At 37.0% G+C, this 24,007-nt stretch overlaps 1 protein-coding gene across 1 annotated transcript; it reads left to right on the top strand.

The window, feature by feature from the left end:
* The first annotated feature begins 1,883 nt into the window (after positions 1-1,883).
* Positions 1,884-21,052, top strand: LOC107195221 (laminin subunit beta-1). The gene is made up of 15 exons (XM_015585029.1): positions 1,884-1,950; positions 4,258-4,302; positions 5,452-5,538; positions 6,596-6,817; positions 8,133-8,145; positions 8,349-8,645; positions 11,271-11,833; positions 12,406-12,585; positions 13,156-13,481; positions 14,091-14,501; positions 14,858-15,053; positions 16,335-16,781; positions 17,517-18,024; positions 18,589-19,672; positions 20,090-21,052. The coding sequence occupies exons 1-15, from the start codon at positions 1,884-1,886 to the stop codon at positions 21,050-21,052; spliced, it is 5,409 nt and encodes a 1,802-aa protein (XP_015440515.1).
* The last annotated feature ends 2,955 nt before the right edge of the window (positions 21,053-24,007 follow it).

Raw genomic sequence — 24,007 nt, 5'->3', positions numbered from 1 at the left:
TCTGTTTAGACTGATTCCAGGAGGACCCACCTCAGCGGTGGGAATAACGCAGTTGCTCCTGTCGCATTCATCGAGGAATCACTGTAGTTTGAAAAGTTAATTTTTCTTGCCACACAAAAGCTTTGCAATACCGACTTGGTCTTAGCAATCAAGTTTCTACAACTTAGGACTTAGAAGATAAAATACAACAAGTATTTCATTGTATATTACAAAAGATAACTGCAGCTTTTTAAACACTGTCGATAGGCTGATGTTCTTAAAGAATCTAATAAAGGATAAACTTCGTTATCACCTTAATCACATCGAAATACTATTAAACTAGATTTAAAACTTTTTATATGTACTTCTTAATAAATTTGTATTGTCATTAATAGTTACTGCGATTTTTCACATGTTTTGTCCGGTTTGGTGCGTTCGAAAAATGGTTCACCTATTTATCAGATGCTCCAAATTGACTATACGATCGCTTTCATTCGGTCGTTGAACTCCAAATGTTAAACATTCGCGAAATAACAGTTAAGTTCGACATATTTTCCACTAGAAAAATAACGTAGATAAGCTGGAGAAGTGTAGAAGTATAATATAAATTTCATTGAATTCTTCTAATTGAAGAAAATGCTTAATCGATAGTTTGCAACTCTTGCACGACGATGTTCTCGAGATAAGTAGTGTACTTCCTGTGTTGATCGATTGAGTATGTAGAGTATTCGATGTTTCGGGAATTATACTAAATATTATATGCTGATGAAATCTATATAAACTTTTTCAAACTATTTTCCATACAGAATGTTTAACTTTTGTGTCATATTGTTACCAGGCAAAAGTTTTAACTCTTCGTAAATGATTTTGCTTTGAATTGCACGAGTGTGCTCTGAATAAGTCAATTAAATATATGTAAATAAAAATAAGAATCATCACAACACTTATCTGAGTAAAAGTAGTGTGTAAAATATAGTCTCAATAATATTTGATAAAATTTGTGAAACGAAAACTCTAACAAAAATTCATGCGGTATCCTGTTCTCTTTTCTATTTTTAAATCAGTAAACTTTATCATTGGTCATATCAATGTCTCTATGATTCTGATTTTTTTAAAGTAGCCAATACCAAACATCGAAATTTGCATAACGACAGCTTTTGGCTTTTAGAAATATCTACAGTTGAGTAATAAACAATTCTACTGTTCTAGTGTTACATATTATGTTTATTCTTTTTAATTATATTAAACAAAGTTTAGTTAAATATACATTTACTTAAATATATGTATATTAATCATAATTATTTTCGTAAAAATATATATGTAATTGAACAACAAACTTATAGTTTATTATACAATATTACAAAAACCCAATTTGAATTTCACACGTTAATTGAAATACTCGCTTCTGTCGATTATAATGAAACAATTGATAATAACTAAGAGTTACGAACCCTCGCCTCCATTGTTGCAAAATAGGGAGCTCGTTCAGAAGGGTCAATAAAACGGACAATAGCATCGACAGGCCTGATGATTCATTGAGTTCCAAAGAAAATAATAAATCACACACCTCGAATTGGTTTTACGACAATTCATCGATGGCAAAACAGTTTTAAGCTATAATCCTTCTCACAACGAAAATTCGATGATTCATCAAACGCATAATTGGACCATTCATTTGACAAAGTAATTAATTGCACGTAAGAATAAATAGAAATTGATTTTGAATATAAAAAGTTAAGCATCAATCAAATGCTTTGGCATTACAATTCGAAAAAATTCGAAAAATTAGAATTATCAATAAAATATTCAATAAAACTGTACTGCTTTTCTTTTACAGATGGAAGATAACGCCCATGGCTTAGCTCTGGTCCGAAAACTTTGAACGACAGAGGGTAGGAGTGAAAATGGCTCGAATATATTCTTGCGAGACGGTCCTCGCAGCACTTTTGTTTTTATTAACTATTGTATCCAGTAAGTGTTTTATTTTTAATACACTAACACCTACTTCTCGACTGTTTATAATTATCTTCAAACGTTACATCACGCGCCTTGATATTAACAAAATTCTGTTTCACACGAAAAAAACGTTGTAGATAAGATTGGTTACAAGAAAAATGTCACAGTTGATTTGTACATATTACTTTTACTAAATTGAATAGTTTGTTTTATTAACTAAAAACTCAAAATTAATTTAAAAGTCAGGTATCGAAAATTCAGTATAGCAAAAGGTTTAGTAAAGTCCAATGAGGTTTTTATTTTATTCAGAACCTAAAAGAATTCTTAACACAGTAAGAACTATCAATTTGATTTCAGTTTCTCAGAACTAACGTATAATAATCTATATTTGCATAAATATTCGCAGTCTGATGATTAGAAAACCGTCTGTGAATTCGAATGTTGAAACATTGAAGTAGTTAAAACGTAACTATGTAGTTAGGGCTGATCTATCCACGATCGCAACATGCTTTCCATTCATTGCTCTTACGAGAAGACACTTTATCCATTACGATTAGATAACGATTCGACCCCACGACCTGGCTTTCTTCGGAACTTCTCGAGTTTATTTCGGTCTCCAAAATCTAAGCGCCCTAGAAAACTAAAACATAACTATCAGAAAACAGTAAGCAACTTATTAAAATACTCTCCATGAATTACAATAAGATTTTTATGCTACATAAGAGGCATACAGATCGACTTTCATCGGAAATTTTAAAGACTATATATTTAAATATTAAATTTCACAAATGGTACTGATTGTCACCAACTCATTTTTAAACATGAAAAAGAAATTTTCCATTCAAATCAAACTTTTTAATCATTTTGGACCTCGCATAAAAAAATTAATACTCCGTAGACAATGTGGGCCTGGCAAACGAAATTTTATTTTTCCCTAACTTTCCACCGAATTTTTATTTTTACTAAAAAACGATTTAAACATTTGACTTAACGAACGATCGCGTAATGTGATAGAGACTTTACTAAGTATTTCAGAATTGTTATAGATTTTTTTAAAGCCTGAAGCAGTAAAAAAAATTAGGCTTAGACATAGACGACTCAGTTTGCCTACGAAGGATTAATAACTTTTTATGTACTATCCTTAAATTTCTAATTTGTAATATGAATTCCTTAAGATTTTTAATCGAGATGGTCGGAAGTTATTAAGACACATAATAATTGTGTAGTCATTAATAATTCCTTATTTATTGAAATTGTTAAAACTGTTTTAAAGTAAATTCGTAATATGATGTTACATATAATATCATAATGTCATTAAGATTAAACTTACATAGTCATTATCAAATTTTCTATTTATTGATCCAAGCATTAAAGAAATTTTAACTTAGTTACATGGTAGTAATGAATGGATGAAAATAATTTAAGATGCTTGTGATATGATTTATAAATGTTTCTGGATACAAACGCAGTCTTTTCATGGAATTTTTTATTGTGGTGGTTTTTGTTCCATTTTAGGGTTTTCATTCATTTTAACGACGAGTTCCAGAGACGTCACATGATAAACATCCGGTTGTCCCTTGCGATAGCCTCTACCGGTAGTAGAACGTTACTTGATAACTGCACATTCTAGTTTAGTTTAAAATTTTCACCGAGAAACTATAGTTTCCAGTTTCCTTTTTCCTGGAGAAGCTTTTATTTTCAGGAAGATATTTTCAGTTTAGGGTTTTGAAATCAATCTCATCTCGATCAGCAAATTTCAAAGGTATTTCGTATTAGTATTTCATTTAGGGTTTACTATTGTAGAACATAGGTATGCAAATTTGTAAAGAAAATTTCAGATCAAGTTAAAATACAGAATTGTTAATTGTGTAAATATATTGGTCTATTTGAATTCTACGAGTGACTAAAGAGAGCAATTTAAAGAAAGTTAAAACATTCGGAAATCTATTTGGATTTAGTGAAGATATTCGAAAAAATTGAATTTTGAAGTTTCATGGTGGAGTATTCAAGTATAACTCGATATTGATAAAATGATTTTTATATTGTTCCACATTTAAGTAGTAGAATAGTTTGAGAATTTGTATATCTTTATGTTTACTCCACAATAAGGTTAAATAGTTCAATACTTATAAAATAATTTCTGACACGATATCTCCTCATATACAATCTTTATGAAAATGATTTTGTATACAATTTTGGTTTGTGTTTCACTCGTACAGACTCATTTCAGTGGAAAATAATTAACAATAAAGTTATCAAATTTCTTTTGTAATGAAATAAAAAAAGCTGGTATACTAACGAGATTATTTATTTTTTTTTTAGATTCTGCGGATCCGCAATATGGTAATGACAGACTTACTGTTAGAGGTGAGTCTTTTTATTCTTATTTGTTAACCTACGACGGAAACATTTCATAATTTATTTCAGTCAACAAACTTGCAATATCTTACACTACTTTATTTACATATAAGAATAATATAATATGATATATTTAATAAAGCAACATTTCAGTGATTGACAATTTTCAAATTATACTTCGTAATCACATTTGTGGTTACATTGTATTATTATAAAATTATTTTCTCATTCGTGTATACAGGGTTATTTTAAATTAATATCATTAAATTTACGGATACATTCTACATGTCAAATGTACAGTTCGAACACCACTATAATAGTTTGATCTTCTTGATATTTTCTTTCCAAGGCACATTGTACCATTACATGACTTCAAATCACAATTTTCATCATTTTCTTAATTAAACCTCGCATGACGGACGTGAAAGCCTATGGCTGGGTCACGCATGACACACAATGGACATTATATATACTATAGAAAAATATTACAATTATCTAGAAGAATTTGTAAAAAAATAATATAAAATTCACACTTTTGTAAAAATTGATTTTTGTTCATTTGACAGATTCACTCTCATTCCTAAAAACATTAAGGCCTCCTAAACGAACCAACCTCGTCATGCGAGGGTTAAATGACTAATATAAAATAAATAGAATTTTTTCATTAATTTAGAAAAACCCTGTAATGGCGTAATAAAAATTAGTAAAATAAGTCAAGTAATTAGTAAATCAAGTAAAAAAATATCAAATAGGAAAAAAATGTATTTCATTAAAACCGTAGCAATCGTATTATCATAGTAGAAGAGCAAACAGGCGTCACAGGAAAAGTACGCCTGTATAAAAATGTATATTAAAAGTAAGCCTGCACTTGAACACTTTCTTCCATAATTTGTTTTCTATTTGCAACCAAAATAGAAAATTATTTACACTTGTAAGTTACAGTTTTTAAATTCGTTCTTTACTAGCATTATAAATTCGTTCTAGAAAAGCTGAAACCAAAATGTCCGACTCGTTTGGGTCTACATTTCAGCTGAGTACATAGATATAGGCTATCGAAATGGGAGGTTACGGTTTCACTTCTCTTAAAGCCTCGACATTAGAATACGTAGAACTAGATACGAGTAAGTATCCGCGATAAAACAGAACGGGGTGTTATAGGATCAGTCCAGAGAGGAGATATGTCACCCATGGAGGTGACGGCTGAGCGCCATAATTGGCCAACGCTGACCGTTCCTAGCCCAAGAGGTAGCATACTTGCTGGTTCCAACAGATCCACGTTATATCGTTGAACAATTAAACACCAGTTAACGGCATGATAACGTTACGCAATTCAGAATTAATCCATCCGTTTAGGGAATAATCGTATTTAACCAAAGATCCTTCGATGTTTCAATAATGTATTAATCCGATCAGAACGCTCCAAACGGTCAATGGAAATTATGTTTAGACCCTTTTCTCGTTTAATGTTGGTTGAGGTTGGTGTCGAACGGTTTCTGAGGACTAACCCCTTGGTCTCTGGACGTTTCGTTAACCGTTACCCAGTGTAAATAACAAAAGCGTCACTCCGTAGCTGGCGATGTACACTGACCTGCATTAATATTCAATTACCATGGTACTTGAGAAATTATTACTGTATATCCATACTATTTATGGGATCAATGTATTCGTTGTTCTTTAATAAATTAAAACACTTAATTTGGTTGCTAGAAACATAACATTCGTTTATTTAATTTATACATTATTCTTGTTAACGAACGATAAACGAAATACAGTATATCTTTGATTAACGCCTCGAAACTGGGGACCGTGTTGGAGCAGTTATCGCAGAGGGACACGATTTTTGCACTTCATGAACTGCATTTCGGACCGAGCCTCCATCGTGTGGAAACCTCCAGTAGTGGGCATCAAGCAGAAGTCATCCGAGCACTTATTGAGAATTTACTGTAATGCCTAATTCTAGCATTGCAAAAATATTCGGATATCACATATGCTTCAGAGAAAGTTATATAAATTACGTAAAAACAAAGTGTTATGTTTTTAACAACTGAAAGAAGTGTTATAGTATATATTATAGTGTATATTAGTTTATATAAAAAATAACAATTCTCTTATTTTCAAAATTAGTATAGATACGCAACAATATGTATGTCCAAGTACCACTGTGTCCGAATTCTTAATCTGGTTCACTGTATATTCATAACAATACTCGAATTGGTTGAAGGGATTTGGAGATAACCAATCGTGGCTAACTTGACCTTTTCTTTGTGAAACGATTTTTTAATATTCTTTTTAATGGTGTTAGGTCCACACATGAAGAGGAAGCACCCATGCGAACAGAGCTCTTGTTATCCCGCCACCGGGAATCTGTTGATCGGTCGAAAAAGCCGATTGGAGGCGTCCTCCACTTGCGGTCTCAACGGACCGGAAAGATACTGCATCGTTTCGCATCTGAAGGACCGGAAGAAGTGCTTCTTCTGCGATGCCTCGTTGCCGAAACAGCAGCACAACATCGAGAACATCGTTAGCGGGTTAGGAAATAATTTTTTGATCAGAGTTCTATAAAAATATTGATTTTTTACAATTCCTTGTTTCATATTCAAAACAATTTCCCCGCCATTTGTTAGAAATATATTCCATTACTGTAATCAGCAATCATTCGCTGGTGAAATCTGTATTTTTCTTTTTAATTTAATTAACTACATTTTCCAATTTTTCAAATTGAAACCTATACGTTATAAAAAGGTATAGATATAAAAAAATCTAATGTTCATGTACCAAATATTTATTAATATTATTATCAGTTAAAATACCTTTGTAATAGTTACAAAATCTCTTGACTCATTGTATGCGGGCTATCTTCTGCACTTTCACCTGGCGCGGGTCATTTTTGGCAATTCGGCTGCGTTAGTAAGGGATTTCAAGAAATCTCTCTAATTATCAATTTATTGCGAATTTTTATTTAATCTTTTTTTTACTATTCCCTCGATGTCTTACACTCAAAATACATTGTTTATAAATACTAGATATTTTTTTAAGGTTAACAATAAAGAACGCTAGATATTAAATTTTTTTATTTCAAAATCGGTTTATGGGGTTATATTTTCTACAAAACAATATATTTGAAATTTTAATAATATTTTATGGTATTTATATATGGTGTTCCGCAGACTACACTGTTCAACAGCCGTTTCTTATAGATTCGTGTGCCCTGAATACGAATCTGCAAACGAATATTAGCCAGTACCCTCAGCTTTCGAGAAATTTGATTTTGAACAAAAATGCAAATTGTCAACTTTGAACATTTTCTCTGTTCAAACGGTCATAATTATTTGGTTATTTGTTATGTCAAGTTATTCTATGAACTCTCCCAAATAAAATAGTATACGTTGTTATTGCATTATGGACATTTAAACATGTTTAAACAACGTTCAAACGAAAAAGAACACCCGAAATGCAGTAAGTCGGTATTGAAAAAAAACGTGTCTTACTATTTTTGTTCATGCTTTTTGAAGGTAAAATCTGTACTGTATCACGTGGTCCAGTCAGAATTTCTTCTAGACCCTCACTTTTCGAAATACATTGAAAAATATCTGCAAAAATTGGTGCATTTCGGGTGTCCTTTTCCACTTGATTGTTGTTTAAACACGTTTAAGTATTCATAATGCAACAACAACATATACTATTTTATTCAGGAGAGTTTATAAAATACTTATACATAACAATCAACCGAATACCTATGACCGTTCGAACACAGAACATACTCAAAGTTGAAAATTTTCATTCTTCCTCAGAATCAAATTTCCCGAAAACTGAGGATGCCGGCAAAAAACCATTTGCAGATTCGTATTCAAAGTAAAAAAATCTATAAGATACTGCTATTAAATGCTAAATGTGCGGAAAAAAAGTTAAAATTTCTTGAACTCTGCTATCGACAGTGTATGAAAGAACGTACTAATACATGTCTGGCATACAATTTGTTAAGTGGTTCATTGGCACGTTTACCCTTACTTGTTAAATCGTTCTGAACGCAAAACATATTCTTGTGCGAATTTCAGGTCCTGGTGGCAAGCGGAGAACGGCGTGGAGAACGTGACGATCCGTTTCGATCTCGAGGCGGAGTTCCATTTCACCCACATTATAATCCGTTTCAAAACCTTCCGACCGGCCGCGATGCTGATCGAACGATCGTACGATTTCGGCAAGACATGGAAGGTGTACCGTTACTTCGCGCACAATTGCGAACAATACTTCCCCGGGGTGTCCACCGAACAGCCCCAGACATTGACAGACGTTATCTGCGAGACGAGATACTCCGGCGTGGCGCCGTCGACGTTGGGCGATGTTATCTTCAGGTATGTAAACTTTATGATAAACACACATTGTTGGGACCATCGACTACGAGCACGTAACTATGTTTCTGACCAGCGATAACCTCGGTGCCAAGTGTAATTGACACCTGATGAATATGTATACAGGGTGTCTCAGCTAACTTGATCACCTCGAATAACGACTCAACGATGGACTTTATGAAAATTTGAAACCGTAGAACTTAAATGGCATCAAGGAGCACATCTTCTGAGGTACGTGCTTTTTTTTCTGGGTGAAGGTATTTCTGAGATTTGAAGGTCACCTTGATTTTTTCTAACGGAATGACCTGTTTTTTGTACCATAGATCGATAGAGTATCAAATTCTGAGAAAAAATGTGTTGATCTTCGTATGTCCTAAACTTAATAATTAACGAGATATTTACAAAATAATCACTGTATTGAAGTTGAGGGGCATCAGTTCCAGCACTTTGTAAATATTTGTTAATTATTAAGTTTAGGACGTACCAACACATTTTTACTCAGAATTTAATACTCTATCGATCTAAGATACAAAAAATAGGTTATTCCGTTACAAAAACTCAAAGTGACCTTGAAATCTCTGAAATGCGTCCACCCACAAAAAAGCACGTACCTTATAAGATCTGCCATTTAAGTTTCACGCATCAAAATTTTCATAAAGTGTATCGTTAAGTCATTATTCGAGGTGATCAAGTTAGCTGAGACACCCTGTATATAGAAATGATACACAGATAATACACCCTTTATGGTTTTCTTCTTCGAAGAGTGTCTTTTGTGTATATACAGTCCGTTGACTGAAGACAATTTTAATGTTGTCACCGTGTAACTCGTACATCGTTATGTATGCAAATAAAGATTTTAATGGATCAGTGTACAGAGAGTGGAATGAAATGTTTGTTTAGACTGTTGATAGTCCCGTCAGGTTCACAATGAGACCTTGTTAAACTTGATTAATTTATTACTTACTGTACTGAACTCTAGATGGTCGTGTATACTGTGTTTGGAAATAAAACTCATATTTTTTTATGTCAACATATCGCTACTTTAGAAAAAACCGACACAAATTCGAAAGGTATCGATATAGGGGAAACGCGTTTTAATTGAATTGTAAGTCGAATATCACTGATTTTCAAAAAATATCTTTTACCCTGTTTAAAGTACACACTTAAAGTTGACTTTAGTAACCACATTTGCATTATGGTTATGCAAATAGTAAGAAATTTTACATTTTTTAGTTGTGTTGGATTATATTTTTTAGTCTACGGAAAGGTATTTAATATAATATAAGAGTGTATGTATAATAGGTTAATCTGTCAAGTTATCAAATTTGAGGATTTAAGTGATTCTTGTAGAGAAAAAAGTATGCGCTCTTTCCAGTGAGACCGATTCTAGGTCCCTAGTTGTATTCGTTGCTTCGCAATTTGTACTTAGAAATGGGGAATGAAAAATAAAAAAAGAGGAACGTAAAAATTTCGATACACATCATCGAGTCTGTGTAATACTTCGTAATTTAAAAAAAAATCATAATTTCTTCAGTAACTTGCCACATGCTCTCATTGATCGCCCACGCACTTGTATTCAATTTAGTGGACAGCATTTTGAGCATTATTTACATCGAAGATTAATTAGAGAATATCTCGGTAAATAATAGTTTTTGAACCCACATACCTTAGTAATTTTTTATTCGGCATTCAATATTCTTTCAAATCACTAGCTTAAATATTACACATTATGATACAGAAACTCAAGGTCATCTTCATATCTCGATAAAAAAGCGAAACATCAGAAAACCAATTATCACATTGTATGCCCCGCTTGATATCAAACAACTTTCGTTGGAAACATTTTTTCTATACAAGTGGTTTATGAATAAATTTAGGCGATACAGTTAAATGACTCACCCTGCATATAGGGTGGACCACGAAACATGATCAGCTTAGAATATTCTACTGTTAGCTGTTCGATCGAAAAATTTGTTTAGCTAATATAACATGATTCAAGAATAAAACATATTTAAAATTTATCTTAGTTAATTATATTCGTAAATGAAACTTTTCCATTATAATAAAATATAGTAAATGGTAAGTAATAATACATGAGCAAATATTAAGGAGATTTATAATTGGTGAGGATTAATGCGAAGGATGAGCCTGTATCATTGAACATGTTTAATATTAGTTATTTATTATTTTCAAATAAATAAGTAATATTTTTCACCAAAAAGGTACAAAATATTTTGTGTAAAAATTCTACCACCAAAAATAACATAATGTACCATTAGTGGTACATGTACCACAGTTTGAGAAACGCTGATCTAAGCTATTCACTGTATGTACACCCACGAGCAAACTCGGCTTCTGCTAGGAAAAAAAGTAGCGTAGGGAAAAGGTCTTCTACCATTTGAATTCGAAAGTTTCTGAAATTTATGCCAAATTACCATGCATTTAACATTTATTTCAGTACTTGAAATAAATTTACCAATTGCTAGGAGGCCCTTATCCTACGTCACTTTTTCTCCTAGTGGAAGCCGAGTTTGCTCGTCGATGTACATCTGAATGTTCCATCATTTCGTATCACTAACCATCCACCAACCACCATCACCTAATGTTTCTCGCGTCTGGTGCTTGCAGAGTGCTCCCACGAAACGTCGAGATCGACAATCCCTATTCGAAGGAGGTCCAGAATCTCCTGAAGATCACGAACCTACGTATCAACATGACCAGGCTGCACACTTTGGGTGACGATCTGCTCGACGACAGGGCGGAGATCCGCGAGAAATACTACTACGCCATTCAGAACATGGTGATCCGTGGATCCTGTTCCTGTTACGGCCACGCATCCAGATGTCTTCCACTTGCTGGTGTCGCGCACGAGGACAACATGGTGCACGGCAGGTGCGAGTGCACCCACAACACCACAGGCCTGAACTGCGAGAAGTGTCAGGACTTCTACAACGATCTACCTTGGAAACCAGCTGTTGGCAAACAGACGAACGCCTGCAGACCCTGCAACTGTAACAACCACACGATATCCTGTCATTTCGACGAGTCCGTATACGAGAGGACTGGACGAGTTTCTGGTGGTGTCTGCGACGACTGTCAGCATAATACCCGTGGGCAAAATTGTGAACAGTGCAAACCGTTCTATTATCATGACATCACTAAGGATATCTCGCATCCAGAAGCCTGTCTACGTAAGTGCCAGATTTTTTGTCGCTGAATGTTGAAGTGGTTTGATCTGACGTTCGTGGAGATCGATGGCGGTGGTATAATTGATTCAGTTCACTCTGAGGTGAACAATTGATTGTTGGGTTTAATTGTGAGTAGTGTAGGAGCGTTGGAAAAAATGAGGGTCCAAACGGGATTCGAACCCACGACCTCCGGCGTCGAAAGCCAAGACTCCTACACGCTTATGGAGCCCTCCTATTTTCCATTAATGTTATTGCTCCTCTTGTTGGGTATGGAGGTCCCGATCCCACCATAGCTTTTAATTACTTCGATTACAATTACTTCGATTTACTCCTTGCAGTTCATTTCATTTATAAACTGATTCCAAATTTTCGAATCAAGTGGGACACATATTTATAATGTACTTTCTTCACTGTCTTTGCATCTATATTGTTGAAGTCCCACTTATTATGAGATGCATTGTATGGGATGCTAAGATTGGCGCAGGTTAATGTGAAGAAGAAAGCACGAGTATCTAATGTCGCTTTTACTTAAATGTATTTTCGAGTTTGAATTGATATATTCGTTTTATGTACAGCGTGCGATTGTGATCTGGGTGGCTCATTGGACGATGGTATCTGCGATTCTAGAACGGATGTTCTCAGCGGAGACGAGTCTGGTCGCTGTCATTGTAAAACGAACGTGGAAGGACGTCGTTGTGATCGTTGCAAAAATGGCTTTTGGAACTTTGAGCCTGAAAATCCTGAAGGATGTCAAGGTAAGGTCGTCCTAACAATATAGATTTAAAACACTTTAAAAACTATTATTTTCACAACATTCTTGGTAAAACCTTATCATTTAATAGTTTAATTTGTAGATTGAGTAATTTTTCGATCGTATAGAATCAACAAATTTCGTCTTAGACCAGACGATTAATATTCTGTAATTTAAACTAATAATTCAAACTATATAATTAAACTAATAATTTAAACTAATATCAATATTCTGATATGCAAAGATTTTTCGGTGAAAATAGGGATCATTAAATAAATACATAACTAGAAAAGAATTATACTAACCGAACGCATACTTTCGAGGTACCAATTAACTGTGAAAATTTTCACGTAATTCCTATTTATACACGTTTATTATCTTTACGTTTATCATCTCGTGACGATAAATGTTTTTCAATTTCGAAATAAAATTCGCTGTCTGGTCGAATAAATGTGACAGCCTACTGTAAATGAATTTTCTGAATCATTCTACAGACGATAGGATATAGATTTGAAATTTAGTATTTTTATTTATTTTATTAGACCGATGTTTGATAATTCTTTTATTCGTTAAGCCTGTACCTGTAATACTTTGGGCACCATCGACAACCGTGGATGCAACATGGCCACCGGCGAGTGTACTTGCAAGCGTTTCGTAACTGCTCGGGACTGTAACCAATGCCTGCCAGAATATTGGGGATTGTCGGAAGATCCAGACGGTTGCAAACCGTGCGACTGCGATCTTGGTGGCTCATACGAGAATTCGTGCGACGTTGTGACTGGTCAATGCCGTTGCAGGCCTCACATTAGCGGCAGAACGTGTAATCAACCGGAACAGAGCTATTACACTGGCTCTGTGGACTTCTTGATCTACGAGGGCGAGTTGTCGAGAGCCACCGACGTGAGTACAGTAGACTCCCGATAACTGCGCATGCTGGATAAATACCCATTAAGAATGCCTCTTGCTCACATGCGTTACTTACACACAGTGTTGCCAGATTGTTTATACGATTCTCGTAAACACAGTTGTCTAGAATCACCCAGTCTGTTCTTATTATTCAATGAAACAATAATGTACTTTAAATAGTTAATATATTTCTGAAGTTTCGATTGATGAAAACAGGATAGATTGTTGGCCAGCAATAGCTAGTTTTAGTGACATTACATAAATGTTTTTGTACTAATTGTTTAGTAACTTATTTCCATATTTTACATCTGCGTGTAAAATTGAATGATTCCTTAGTATTCAGAATAAGATTTAGTTAAAGTATGGAACACAATTTCCACTTTATTTTAACACAATTATTGCATAGGTATTCATTGGGTGATACTATCTTAAAATAAATCTTACTAGATGAACTATTATTGTAGAATTTATATACACATTTGTAAATACAACAAATTATCGAAAATAAATGTTTCATTTCGTGTCGATTTGACCTCGATAGAACGGTTAATCTGCCGGTAAGGTGTGTATAACATTTCTAACATTAGTCGATTACTTTTACAGAATTGTCAAGTGGTAATCAGAGAACCGTATCGCGACGGAAAGAACAGCACCTGGACGGGAATTGGATTCATGAAGGCACTGGAGGGTTCGATGCTGAACTTCACGATCGACGATGTACGGAAAACGCTGTGGTACGAGGTGATCGTCCGTTACGAGCCCGTTCAACCAGGAGTTTGGGAGGACGTAAAAATCATCATCGAAAGGGACGGTCCAGTGGATCCCAACGGGCCATGCGCCGAATGGAATCCAGAATACGATCAGCTGTCGGCGCAATTGCCAGTTCGTTCTCGAAGTGTTGTCGCTCAACCTGCTGTTTGCCTCGAGGCGGGAAAACGCTATAATCTTCTGTTGCAATTCCGGAAGTTCAACAGTCACGTGGACACACCTTCGGCGTCCATTTTGGTTGATTCGGTATGTTAACAATAACGACTTTTTAAATTTGAATTTTTTAATTACAAGAACATGTAATCACTAAATTCCTATTTTTTCAAGGATCGTTATAGATTCAATTTTTTTAAACGTTATTTATTTAGACCAGCAATTTCTTTTACGCGATTAATAGTTACGAAACTCCAGATATTTATGGAAAATCACGTTTTTGGAGATTAATTTGCAAAAGCAGAAATTTGACAGAATTGTTGACTCACGTATTAAAAAATAAGGAAAATTGTATTATACTATTTCCATTTCTTAAATCGTCATATTTAAAGTGTAAAACTGTTATGATTTATTAATGTATTAACGTCAATTTAATGTCCTTTGTTTAGATTGTATTGAGGCCAAGAATACAGTCGATACCATTCTTCAAAGCGCCAGGTGTTGGCGAGCTTCGCCGCCAGGAATATGAAAAATACCGTTGCAGCGATTACTTTAACGACATTTCTACTGCATGGACTAATGTTCCTGATGTTTGTAAAAAGTACCAGAATAGTATCGGTTACTATGTTTACGACGGTGCACACTGTAAGTAATACCATTAGTACAAAGTAAAACGGTATAAATTATATAATTTATGATGATCTTTTTTCAATGAAATGAGCAAAAATAACGAATTTTTATGTCTCGTACTCTTCAAACAAGTTTGAAACGAGTGGAATGGATAGACAGCACACATAATTTCTCGTTGGCTACTCTATATTTCAACCTTATCAAAATCCTTAATACCAAGTTCAAAAAGTGATCGATTTGGAATGACTCTTGTGTCACACGTGAAAATCTACTAAATATTACCGAATTTCTTATTTTCTAATACAGTTTACAACACAATGCTTTCGATCTGCCTTGTATTTTTTAAGTAAAATGAAGACTTAACACCCTACATTTATTACCCCTTAAAGGCCTGCTAAAATCTAGGAAAACTGTAAAAAAATACCGCCTTTTTTAGGATCCGTGATTTGGACCAATTGCAACTATTTCAAAACTTTTCACACACATCATTTAGTAAACTAATCTTTCTAACATCACAAAAAAAAACTCGAGTTACTTGGTCCACTGTTAAAAAAGTTGTTCTGTTTTAGAGCGTGCAAAGACTTTTTCGACTAAGTGTACGTAATATTACGTTTCCTCACGGTAGAATTAAATTCCAGTGATTCCTCGATGAATACGACACGAGCAACGGCGTTATTCCCACCACTGGGGGGATCGCTCCCTGGAATCAATAAAAACTGGTAAAAAACAAATTTACGAGCGGCTGAATACCTTTCCATGAATGCTTCGAAGCGGACCCGAGTACATCGCACTCATCGAAACATTACTATATGTAGAAAAAGGATTAGAAAAAATGAGAAAGATAATACGACTACAACAATATAAATGATGGGAAACTTGGACTAATGTTCAAAAGCCGAAAGTAGTGAAGTTAAAAGTCCTTCGTAATACAGAAGAAAGATGGTCATATCTTTAGCAAACGTAATATTACGGAGTGGAATTTCAGAACCGTACACAACCAACATAACACAGTAATGTCTCGATAAGTGCGACATACTTGGATCCACTTCGGAGCATTCATGGTAAAGCGGAAAAGTTCTCAGCCCCTCCTAAATTTTTTTTTACACGAAACCAAGTCTCTTTTTACCTTCTGTTTAGTTTATTTTGATTGGTTCCAGAGTGGGGACTCCCCAAGTGGTTGAGAATAACGCCGTTATTCGTGTCGCATTAATCAAGTAATCACTATATTACGAAGCTGGCGCTCAAGGGGTTTAATCTTATTAATCTTACAAATGCCTTGTTATATTTTCGTTTCAGCCTGTGAATGCAATCCAACGGGATCCCATAGTCTGCTTTGCGAAAACTACGGGGGCACGTGTCCCTGTAAGCCGAACGTGGTCGGCAGACGATGCGACCGTTGCGCGCCTGGAACCTACGGTTTCGGTCCAGAAGGTTGCATACCCTGCGACTGTGACGGTGTCGGTGCATTGGACAATTTCTGCGAGGTCGGAACCGGTCGTTGTAAATGCCGTCCGAATACCTACGGACGAACCTGCGGTCAATGCGAGCCTGGTTTCTGGAATTTCCCGCATTGTCAACGTTGTGAGTGCAACGGTCACGCTGAAAGCTGCGACTCGAAAACTGGCGCGTGTATCGAGTGCCGGGACTACACCACCGGGCACAATTGCGATCGATGCATCGAGACGTATTACGGTGATCCCAGGATCGGCGTGGATATCCCTTGCAGGGCGTGTCCTTGTCCAGGTAAACGGAATTCGAGTTCGTGCATTGCTTGGTCAGGGCAATTGGGCTCGATAGGAACCACAGACGAATGAGACATTTCATCCAATGTATTTTTGCGGCCCACTTTTCTGGGGTTACGTACCCCATTTCCATTTTAGTGTCACTATCCACCGCAGATTCACCGTTCTCGAAACGTAGAGGTCGCTAAAATCATATTTAGTGTCACTACCCACCGCAGATTCACCGTTCTCAAAATGTAGAGGTCGCTCAAATCATAGGCTTTTTAAGGTGTCGGTACTACAGTTTAGGTGGGCCACCAACTCCCATAAAATGAAAGGTTCATTCTTATACCTTGTCAGCGGTAGGAACTGACTGCGAAATTGTAGAATACAGTATACTCGCGATAAATGCCCGTTAGGAATCCCCGTTAAGTGGCGTTTACACTAGGCAACTTTTGATCGGTCGACCGAGTCGATCGACTTGAAGTCGTACGACTAAACTGTTTACATTACAGAAGGCTTTGTTATCCTACTTTTTTATTAGTAAAGATGCTGAATAATGTGCCGCGTGAAAAGGTCATACGTGTAGTTGCAATGAGTTTGCTAGGCGAGTTGAGAAAAATCATTAGTCGGAGAATTAACTTTTGTTTGGAACATTTTTTCGTATAACAAACAGTTCACAAGCAATTTCGGTGGTACACTTAGCAGAATCACCATGTATATTATTCGGTTCACAAATGTTTGTATTAACATTCAGGAACCTTGGATTCTGGCCACTCGTACGCCGAGAGCTGTTCCCTGGACCCAACCAGCCACGATGTAATCTGCGAGTGTTTCGACGGCTACACTGGTCCACGTTGCGAGAGCTGCGCAGAGAACTACTTCGGCAACCCAGAGGTGCCAGGTGGCAGTTGCGAGCCCTGCAACTGCAACAACAACACAGACCTACGTCGACCTGGAAACTGCGATCCCCACACGGGTCGTTGTCTGCAGTGTCTCTACAGCACAGATGGTGGCAATTGTCAGATCTGCAAGGCAGGCTTCTACGGGGATGCGCTTCAACAGAATTGTCAGATGTGCGACTGCAACCCGTTGGGAACGGACAGCGAGGCTGGTCCCTGTAACCATCGAACTGGACAATGTCCCTGCTTGCCTCACGTGGTCGGACAACTCTGCGATTCCTGCGAAGAGAATCATTGGAAAATCGCCAGTGGCCAAGGCTGCGAGCCTTGCTTGTGCGACTCGGTTGGAAGCGTTTCTGACAGGTATTTGTGATATCGAGATACTACGGAATAGACTGTGAATGTTTATGCAAATTTTATGTATCGATTCCTCGAAACTGGGCCCAACGAAAAATTGATTTAACCTGTCAAGGTTTCCATAATTCTCCCAAAATTTTCGAAAACATCGATATTTTTTGTTCAAATAACTACATATTTTTTCCTATTGCATGCATTGTTCATGGATAACATACATTCAGACATCTACTATGATATGACCTTTAAATAACCTATAGTTATTTAAAAAAAAACATCGATGACCTTGAAAACTTCTAGAAGAAACAAGGCCTGCAGTATACTGACCACTTAATACCATTCATATTACGTGTCAAATATTTTTTTCATTTTCATAATTAAAAAAGATTTTTAGTGTCGTCCAGAGTTACGGAAACCCCTCATATATCTCTTAGAATACTAGATTCAAAGAGAGAAAACCCCATGGTAATTCTTAATTATCACGTTCCCCGTAAAAGAGCTGACCAATCGGTTATTCGGCCCAAAATCAGCCAATAAATTCTTCAATCCTTTTTTTCTCTTCCTGTTGAACAGGTGCAATCCATTCGACGGTACTTGCGAGTGTCGATCAGGCTTCGGCGGTCGACAGTGCAACGAGTGCCAAACGAACTATTGGGGTAATCCGACCGTTCAGTGTCACGCTTGCGACTGCGATCTGGCCGGTTCCTCCAGCCAACAGTGCGACAGGGAGACCGGTATGTGCGTCTGTAGAAAGGGTATTGGTGGCGAGAAATGCGACCAGTGTTACCGTGGCTACTACGGGAACGCGCCACAATGTACACCCTGCGGCGAGTGTTTCGATAACTGGGACATGACGCTGACCGGTTTGAGGAACAAGACGAACCTGGTCATCGACGAAGCGTCTAGGATCCAAAAAGTCGGTACAACTGGGGTTTACAGCGAACAGTTCGACAACATGATCACCTCTTTGGACCAAGTGAAGGCGTTGATCAGCAACGCATCCATCAGAAGTCAAGACTTGGACGATTTGAACGAACTGGCCGAGGAGCTGAACAAGAACGTGACTGAGTCTGGCAAGCAGCTGCAAGAGGCGAACAATCTTCTGGAGAACGTCAGTCAAAGGGTCAATTTAGGGGACGCTGCGTTGAAGAATCTGAAGAACAGAACGAACAATTTGCACCAAGCTGCTGCTGATCTCAAGGAGAACGCGACTAGATTGCAGGAAGAGAACGTTCAGGGCGCTTTGAATGTGACCCAACAGATGGCGGAGCAGTCGAGGCGGGCAGAGAAAATGGCGAACGACACCAGCAACGTTCTGGCGGACGCCGAACGGTTCAGTAAGCACACGGAGACTCTTCTAGCCAAAAATCGGGTGTTCGTCGAAGAGACTCAGGAGGCGAATAAAGAATCTCTGGCGAAAATAAACGAGAAACTGAGAATGTTCAACGATATTATGCCTGGTTTGAACCTCCAAATGTGCGGCGATAATGTTACGGATTGCAGCAGCGTGTGTGGTGGAGCTGGTTGCGGATTCTGCGGAGGATTGTCTTGCGACGCGGGTGCTGTGACCAAGGCGAACCAAGCTTTGGACGTCGCTAAGACACAGGCTGCTAAAATTAAGACCCATAAGGATGCGGCTGAACAGTTACTTCATAGTGTGAGTTGTTGCATTTTGTTGTTCCTAGGTGTAAGACTACCAGCAGAACAATAACTGTTAGTTCTGATCCGCTTTCACGAGAGCATTCATTTTAGATCAAAGAAGGGTTAAAGCTGAATCTCTAAGATACCAAATAGGAGAACAAACTTGTTTCATGTTGCAACGTTTATTCTCTATTCTTACTTTTTTCTCTAGTCTTCTTTTCTGTTCTTTTTTTACTCTTTAACTCTATTCACCTAATTATATTAGTTATAACTTTTTGGACGTATTATCCCGTCAGTCTCGAGTGGGTTAACAAATCATCAACCTTCGTTGCTCTGCAATCAGAGCAAGTCTAGCCGCGTACTAACTACAAGCTTCTAAATCGTAACTTTAGGGACACAGCTTAATTATCCATCTTCCACTTCCATCCTTCAGATGATCCAGGTGAAACGGGATGCAGCAACGGCCAGATCCAACGCCCAGGACGCGTTCAACTTCGCCTTGAGGGCGCGAAACCTCTCCGACAACGTGACCAAAGACCTAGCCGACATAAACAAACGGATCAAAAGCACCCTGGACGAGGATCAACCGACGCCAACGATGGTCAGAGACCTGGCGAACAAAGTTCTAGCCAAGAACATCCAACTGAAACCAGACGAGATTACGACACTGGCCGATCGCATAAAGACCATCGTTGGTTCTCTGACCGATTCCGAGAAGATTCTCGCCGACACCAGGAATGATCTTCTCCTGGCGGATCAGCTGAAGAAACGGGCAAACAGGGCCAAGGAGAACGCTATCGAGAACCAGGTTCAAGCTAACAAGGTGGTGGTGCTGTTGAACGACGCTGAGAAGGCTCAGAATCTGGTCCAACAGGCCATCGATCAGGCGGAACGTGACGTCTACCGATCGAGGAAGGACCTGGAGGAGATCGCAGAGGTCACCAGGGGCGCTCTGATGCAGGCGAACAGTACCACACAGACTGTGGATGACCTGGACGCTCGATTGAAGCAGCTACAGACCCAATCAGTGAGGAACGACTTTGCCCAAATCGGTGTCCAGGCGCAGAAAGTTGCTGACGAGGCGCAAAACGTCGACGCAAAAACCAAGAAGCTCGCTGAGGAGTACAGACGGGTGGACGAGTCGTTGGAACTGCGCGTGAACAAGAGCAAGGACAATATACAGAGGGCGAAGAAGCTGCTGCAGAGAGCCTCAGAGTTAACCGCCGACACCTCCACGAAATTCAAAGACCTAGACGGCATGGAGAGCGTTTACAGGGACAATGAGAGGACGCTGTCCGACCTGATGACCGAAGTAGACACTCTGACCGGGGAAATGGAGAAGCATCTCGTGGAGATCGAGCAGAAGGCACAACTGTACAGACAGTGCACCTCTTGAGGACCTAATTGGGATCCGTCAAATCCTGTGGGGGGGGGGGGGGGGATTCTTTGATTATTGGTCTGACCAAGTATCTTCAAGGTATTTTCATTTCTGGGATTGTATAAATTTATAATTTCCAATCTTTGCACTTTACGTGCTTATATGGGAGGATTCTTTACTTGGTCTGACACACGTCTTCACGGTAGTTTCTTTTCTGGAATTGTATAAACTGGGAATTTCCAGGTTTTGCACTTTACGTGGTAACAGGGGAGGGAGATTCTTTGCTTGGTGTGACAAGTATCTTCAGGGTACAGTAAATTATCGATAAGTGTTCGAAGGCTCCTCGGCACTGAATATTCAAACGTTATCCCCGCCCACTGGAGGTGGGAAGCTTGAATCAGACAAGCGCCTAGTAGTGGGGATGACGTCTAAACACTCAGTGCCGAGAAGCCTTCGAACACTCATCGATGATTTACTGTACTTTCTATTCTGGGATTGAATAGACTAGAAATTTCCAATTTTTGCACTTTGCGTGCTAATACAGATGCCTTTTTGAAAATTTCTGTCGAGAGCTCGTTAAATGTGAGGGACACCTGTATGGGTATCGAATAAGTATCGTTACCGATAATTCAATTTCACCAATGTCAAACTTTCCGTGATAATGTAATGGTACTTTAACCTGTGAATGGAAAAGATTGAATATAGATTATAGGTACTTCACCCTCGCATGACTGACGTGAAGGCCGATGGCCGGGTCACACGTGACCCCTACTAGACCCTATATAATACTACTTAAAAATATTACATTTGTTTGCAAGAATTTGTAAAAAAATAATGTATAATTTGCATTTCCGTGAAAATTAATTTTTGTTCATTCGTCAGACATATCCTCGTTCCTCAAAGCATCGAGGCATATTAAACGAAATGACCCAGCCATAGTTATGCGAAGGTTAATAAATTTGTAATCGGAGGAACTACGAATATGTGTCACGATTTCAGATTTGAGAAGAATCTCTTCAGTGCCATAATTGCTAACGATGGGGCCACTTAATTGTTAGAGGCGTGTTGTATGTCTATAAATATTTATAAGGAACGATTTCGAACGTCCAATGAAACACTTTTGATACTTACTTTTCACGTATTATCCATGAAAAAAACTAGAATTATCGAGGGAATCATTTTTTTCTGCGTCCATTACTGCTTGTATGAAGAACTGGATGATGTAAAAACGGAACGGAAAGTAATTTATAACTGAATCTGTAATTTTTTAATGACACTGAATCGCGGCATACGTTTCTTACTTTGAGAACCTCTCCCGAATTGGCCATTGAGAAGTATGCGGAGAGTAGTATCGTTGATCTGATGAGTCAGAGATGCGTGATGAAAACGAATTGATAAGAGCATAAATGCCTTTCCACCCGGGGATACTGCAGGTCCTTTAATTCGAGAGACTGCTTTAATAGGGCGTAATTAACAATCTGTCGAACTTTGATCCCAACGGTTCAGAATGCTCTGCAAGATTTTTGAAATAACGTTCTACTAAACAAGTAGTCACCATTCCAATAAACAATTCTTATATCATCTGTATTGAGAAAATTTTACGTTAAAAATCATTTTAAGGAATATTAGAATACTGTTGAAACATTTCTAATTGCTACATATTAATTGTTGATAGTTCCGAAAGCATTTAAGTTCTTAGCAGTGAATTTTTTGTTCATCAATCAGTGGCTAACAGAATCGTGTTAACAATCATTTTTACGCAACTTGTTACCGCAGAAAGCCGAATATTACTCAAGAAAATGTGACTGAACTAGTTGTAGCGCACAGATGAATCGTCACTATTGACAATTCACGCACAATAGATTCTATTGTCGTGTAATGTAGCAAAATGAGTTTGCTGTACTTATACGATATATGTACGTTTCATTTATGAAGGAAACTTTAACTGGACACAGTGCAATAGTTAGTATGAGGTAAACAGAAATTTTGTTATCCTCGATAGCCTGTAAATACACCAGTATGCCTTTTTATAGTTGGTCACTAATGTGTTCGGTCAGCTTGAATATTAAGTAAATTTCACACAAAACGGTAGGTTGGTAAAGAAACAAAAATGATATTAAACGACACATTTGTTAGTTTACTGTTTCATTAATGTTATACTAATATCAAATGTTCTATAAAATCTTCTGGTTATAAATACACATCACCTACTCTATATAAAAACTGTTTATATACAGTGTAATTTTTCTTACTAATCTAATTATCACATTACAAATTCAGTTTCTTTTAAAGTCTTCCTATCTTAACTTTAAATAGATCTATTAAAAGATCATTCTTTTCAACAAGACACTTCTATATTCCAATTTTTTTAATTATAAATGGTTTTTTGTCGTATAAATTCGTCGTCTATTTTTTTAAGGTTACTAATACAAATTAGAAGTTTACTAAAATAAAATTTAGAAGTCAATGATGCCCGTCAATACTAGGAGTTCGGTGAACACTTTTGTGACCAACTATATTTCCTTTTTTTTTATATACCTTTTTAATAATGATTTTTTATATGATCGCAAGTAGGAACATCTTTCCCGGAGTTCATGGAAAAATATTTAAAAAAAAGATCACTAGGAACATTTAAGATCATAACAATTTTTAAACGAGTTTGTAATACAAATTTTATATATTTTTAATAAATACTCGTGCGTGTGAATAATTGTACACGCACGGAGGTTATTACTATTATGAAATGAATGAAAATTTCTGAAACAATCGAGATTTCTGTAAAAATCTATAGTTATTAAAACTGAAGAATTTTGCAAGTTTTGCGATGAAAGAAACACAGGACAATTTTTAGAGACGTAAAAAAGAAAAAGAATTCCCTAATCGAAGGGGATTATAGTTATTTATAGATCGATATTATAGAATTACAAACGACGCATTGATATTGTCAGCGGTGGCCATTATCGAATTATCTGC

The sequence above is a fragment of the Dufourea novaeangliae genome, unplaced genomic scaffold (genome assembly GCF_001272555.1).
Source record: "Dufourea novaeangliae isolate 0120121106 unplaced genomic scaffold, ASM127255v1 scaffold18, whole genome shotgun sequence".
In the NCBI taxonomy this organism is placed as follows: Eukaryota; Metazoa; Arthropoda; class Insecta; order Hymenoptera; family Halictidae; genus Dufourea; species Dufourea novaeangliae.
The sequence above is the reverse complement of the archived record's forward strand: the minus strand, read 5'-3'. Positions and strand labels throughout refer to the sequence as shown.